Consider the following 5,430-nt stretch of genomic DNA (forward strand, 5'->3'; position numbering starts at 1 on the left):
GACACTCTGGGAGTTGGATTCTTTCTCTTTGGAGGGAGACCCGAAGGGCTCCCCTCTGAGTGCCCAAGTGTTAGAACGGGCAGATGCCAAGACTTCATTTGAGCTCTTGGTCAGCAGCAGCACTAAGGGGTCTCTGAGGAGCATCAGATTTCACCACTGCTGAACTGCTGAGGAGGCTGGTGGGGGCTGACTGAGGAGACACTGAAACACCAAAGCTGCCGCCACCACCGGCTGATCCAAGTTTTATTGAGACAATATACAAACAGGCCATGGAAACAAGGGTTTTGATGCTGGGACCAGTAACGTAAAACGGAATACAAAAATAAAAAGGCACTAATCTGTTAAGAAAAGACACTCGATGTATTCTAAGAATATAAGTCATTTAATACTGTTAATTTTATAGCACAAAATAAAACAAGCTATGATCCCCAAAAATAATTTTAAAAGCTTACACAGAAAATATTATTGCCTGAAGTTTATGATCTTTAAGTTACAGGTCAAAAGAGTTTTACGTTGTTGATGTTGTTTTAAAACACACAGTGAAGACTGTCTAAGAAGCAAGGCCACTGTTCCTCCTGCAGGGACAACGATCCTCTCAGAGACCTGTCCTTCTACTCCTTTAGAAAATAAAACCAGCCCAGTGTCCACACCAACAGCAGTTACCAGGGGCATAGTTCTCCAGTCCCAACGGATGGAGTTGAGGCAGAGCTCAGTGGTGTCCACAGAAAGCATTAGTCTTAGGTACTGTGTTAAAACAATCAAGAATTCATTCATGTTTAAGAGGTTAATAACCATAATATTAAATGATTAAATTACAAACACCTGGCACAAAACCACATCATCCCTTTTCAGAAATAAAATGTTCATATTCCTCTGAGCAAACATAACAAGAGCAGTGGCCATCGCCTCAGGCCCGTCTTGTCTGTAAACAGCTGTAAAGGAAAGCAAGCACAGTGCCAAGGACATGTAAGCTCCCAGGAGGGCACAGCTGTCCTTCCCTTTCAGTTTCCCAAACACAAGCACAGAAGGTGTCTAGTCTGGGTGACCAAAGTCCTCAAACGGCAGCCGGTCAATGCATCCTCTTCCTTGTTAACCATGTCGTTAGGTGGTTCCACACAGCACAGACACGGCTGACTCCTGCACTGCAGGTCCTTCCCAGGATACACAAGTTTTTAACCAGTCAATGCCCTCTAGTATGTAATTTGTCTCCTTCCCAGGTGAAAAACCATAGTGAGTTAATTTAACATCCAAGTATTTCTTTAAACATGGTAGAGCAGAGCAAGTAGCCATTATAAACACCCACGCTCTGGGTCAGATTTGCACTGCTCTACGGAGCACAACAGTCATCCCAGACCAGTGGGGAACCCAGGCGTGAAGCTGAGGCAGGGGTGCTGCTTTCACATGTTTAGTGTGAAGAAGAGAATATTCCTGTCTGATTAAAAAACTGATAAGGTTGTAAGTCAAAAAGTTTACTACTTTTGGCACATATCTGGAGTTCAGAGTTCAAGGCTCATCTTATTTTGAGCTCTGAATCTCCTGGCAGCCCTGGATGCCATTTTCATGGGCCGAAGTAATGAGCTGATTAATTAGAAAACCATAAATACCCTAGGTATATTTGATTCTGAAGTGCGCCACACAAGGTGGGTAGGGGTATTGGTCAGTAGACAGGGCTGAAAGGAAACCTTGCTTTCTAAAATGGCCAGACTTCTTGTGTTCGGAGTCATCTGCTGTCATTCAAAGGTGTCAAGCCCTTCAGGTAAATCTGGTTGAAAAGGCCTAAGGGTCTGTGCCCTCCTTGAACAGGGCACACATTCCTCCCTCTGCTAGAAACTTCACTCAGGGTTCAACATGGGCGAAGATGAACCAGGTCATTGGCCAAAAGGCAAACACTGTTTCTAGGCAGAGCTTGGGGACTCTGTGATACGTCTGCGACTTGTGGGTGCTATGTCAGGCCTGAATCCAAAATAAGCCAACCTGACACACCTGATCAGAAGCAGCAACTGCCGTAGACCATGCAGAACAGGAGGTGGCCACTGTTCTCACTGGCAAGGAAGAGGTGATGTCCAAGGCTTTTCGAGGAAAACCACAGACAGGAAGCCATGGTGATAGTTTTCCCAACGGACCGTTAATTCTGCGACAGGAACACTCTCAAGATTCATTAATATGGCAGTTATCTGCCTGACGGAATAATTATTTAAAGAAAAATTGAAAAATGGTTGTTTTGCAGGTTCTGTCTCCAGAAGGCATTGCTTTAAATCTCAAAACCTAGGAACCTCCACAGACAGGGCCACAGTCACAGCAGATGCTCAGTAAGTGACAGTCATTAAGCTGTTGCTACATTTCCAGGTCTGCTGTGTTTACTATGAACTGAGGTTTGTCTTTACCAGGCCCAGAAGGGAGAGCAGACTGAACTGCACAGGAATCCCAGAATTCTAGTCTGTTATGTGCAGCAGATGACAGATGAACCACACGTGTATACCAACTGGCTTGTATGAACAGGCCTATTTTAGCTGACAGGGAAATGCTTTAACATCAATACAGTGATAAGTAGTTAATGGTAAACTGGTTAATGGTCTCCCTGGTCACTAAAACATTCAGACATCAAACAGATTAACCATTTCCAGAGCTTGCATTTCCTTTGCTTGGGAGCACCACAGACACTTAGACTATGAGACCAGTATCAGCAGCACCAACTTTCTCTGGCAGCCTGGTGAGACTGGGCCTGGTCACGGAGGTCTGGGCTTCAGTGAGCGGAATTTAATGATTCATTAGTGAGTCCAATGATTCTATGAACAACCCCGTTTTTTAAAGAAATTTAAGTCTTAACCTTAAAGGGGTACATTCACTGAAAAGCTGGAGAGAAAACTGGCCAAATGCCCTCCAACCCACTGCTCTTATCACTGGCAAACAAGGTAAGCAAAGGTTTCCCTAAAGTACTCCCCAACTCTGATGCTTTTGAGAACAAGTAAACCAAGGGGCTGTGCACATAGCTTGGCACACCAGAAATGCATTATTTTGTGTGTTGTCTGCTGCATGGTAAAACAAGGTGCTACTGGCAACCAAGACAATAAAGGCCTCTGCTTCAGGGTTGTTCTTTTCAGATTCCTTTAGTTACAGCAGCTTCAGTTTAGAAGCTCAGAGGCATGTGTCATTCCTTGCACCATCATAAAAACGCAACCTGCTACTTAACCTGTTTAGAACACACAAGTCTAGGCCGGGCGCGGTGGCTCAGGCCTGTAATCCCAATACTTTGGGAGGCTGAAGTGGGGGAATCATCTGAGGTCAGGAGTTCGAGTTCGAGACCAGCCTGGCCAACATGATGAAACCCCATCTCTACTAGAAACACAAAAATTAGCTGGGCGTGGTGTGCACGCCTGTAATCCCAGCTACTTGTGAGGATGAGGCAGAAGAATTGCTTGAATCTGAGTGGCAGAGGTTGCAGTGAGCTGAGATCGCACCACTACACTCTAGCCAGGGCAACAGAGCAAGACTCTGTCTCAAAAACAAAACAAAACAAAACACACACACACACACACACACACACACACACACACACACACACACAAAAGTCTAATTAATTAGTCTTCCAAAACCAAACCAAACCGAAAGGAAATAAAAAGCCAAATTTTGGAGTTTTAGGACAGAATTCTCTCTTCCTTATTAAGGTTCACTTCCTGTTGTCCAAAGAAAAGCAAGATGGCAGCAGAGGCACTACTCTGTGAAACAGCAAACATGCAGTATCTTGCCATGGCCTCAAGCTTTCTCTGATGAACATGACAGAATCGGTCCCATGTACAAACAGGCAGCGATGAGAAGGAAGACCCTTTCCTCGTCAACTTCTCTCCACTTGTGTGCTTCCATCAGTATTTCCAGTTTATGATCCAAAAGAACCCTAAAATCAGCTACTCTTTGACAATACGACTATGATACAAACATCAGGAGGCAGCCGCTGTGTGCATTGCAAATGTGTGTGCGACTGTCAGTCTGCAGAAAGCTGGACTTCAGCAATGCAGTGTGACTTGCCTATGAGAGAGAATGCTTTCCCACTTCAAAGGAGACTAGGACAGGCAGAACAACAAAGCAGCAGGAAACAGGGCAACGGCAATCACTCGTTTTCATCTGGGTTTTGAGGGTCAAAGATTTTCACGTGCGTAAAGGGGAAAAGACCTTTGCGCCCATTCACCTCGCCTTCCCACTGACCGTTTATATTCATCCTTGTGACTTTCACAATGTCACCAACCTGTATGGATGAAGAAAACAAAGTTAGCATTTCTCTGCAACAAGAAAAAGACAGTTTACATTAAATCACAAACACTACCCTATCCAAAGGTCCCATACATTATTATCTAGACATAGGATCTCACTCTGTTAGCCATGCTGGAGCATAGTGGTGAGATCACTGTTCAATGTAACCTCTAACTCCTGGGCTCAGGTGATCCTTCCACCTCCACCTCTTGAGTAGCTGTGACTACAGGCATGCACTACCATGCACATCCATTTTTAATTTTTTTTTTTTATAGATGTGGTCTGTCGCCCAGGCTGGAGTGCAATGGCACGATCACAGCTCATTGTAACCTCTAACTCCTGGGCTCAAGCAATCCTCCCACCTCAGCCTCACAAAGTGCTGGGATTACAGGTGTGAGCCACCATATCGAGTCTATTTTTTTTTTTTGTTTTGAGACAAAGTCTTGCTCTGTCACCCAGGTTGGAGTGCAGTGGTGCAAAACTGGCTCACTGTAACCTCTGCCTGCCGGGTTCAAGTGATTATCCTGCCTCAGCCTACCAAGTAGCTGGGTCATAGGCACAAACCACCACACCCAGCTAATTTTTGTATTTTTAGTCGAGACGGGGTTTCACCATGTTGGTCCGGCTGGTCTTGAACTCCTCACCTGAGGCCATCTGTCTGCCTCAGCTTCCCAAAGTGCTGAGATTACAGGTGTGAGCCACCGCACGCAGGCCCAGTCTATTTTTAAGGACCTATCTCTTTTTTCTTCAATGCTTAGGGTTAAAAATCAGAAAGTGCCAAAAACTAAGTGTTACCAATGAGCCCAATGCACTTCTCAGCTGGTAAGAATGCAAGTTAAGAGAAAAAGCTTTTGGGCTAGGCATGGTGACTAACGCCTGTAATCATGGCACTGTGGGAGGCTGAGGCAGGAGGATCACTTGAGGCCAGGAGTTTGAGACCAGCCTAAGCAACATGGTGAAACCTCATCTCTTCTAAAAAACAGAAAAATTAGCCGAGGGTGGTGGTACATGACTGTAGTCTCAGCTACTCAGGAGGCTGAAGTGAGAGGATGGCTTGAGTCTAGGAGGCTGAGGCTGCAGTGAGCCGTGATCGTGCCACTGCACTCCAGCCTGGGCAACCCAGCAAGACCCTGTCTCAAAAACACACACACACACACACACACACACACACACACACACACACAC

The 5,430-nt window shown here is 45.5% G+C and overlaps 1 protein-coding gene across 1 annotated transcript in view; it reads right to left on the reverse strand.

The window, feature by feature from the left end:
* Positions 1 to 216: 216 nt before the first annotated feature.
* CRKL (CRK like proto-oncogene, adaptor protein) overlaps positions 217 to 5,430 on the reverse strand; it is a 36,723-nt gene continuing 31,509 nt past the window's right edge. The window contains exon 3 of the mRNA XM_032271338.1: positions 217 to 4,240. Coding sequence (XP_032127229.1) covers positions 4,106 to 4,240 — 135 coding nt within the window. The 3' untranslated portion in view covers positions 217 to 4,105. The remainder of the gene's footprint in view (positions 4,241 to 5,430) is intronic.

The sequence above is a fragment of the Sapajus apella genome, unplaced genomic scaffold, assembly GCF_009761245.1.
Source record: "Sapajus apella isolate SASKATOON/1434 unplaced genomic scaffold, GSC_monkey_1.0 scaffold229, whole genome shotgun sequence".
Classification (NCBI taxonomy): Eukaryota; Metazoa; Chordata; class Mammalia; order Primates; family Cebidae; genus Sapajus; species Sapajus apella.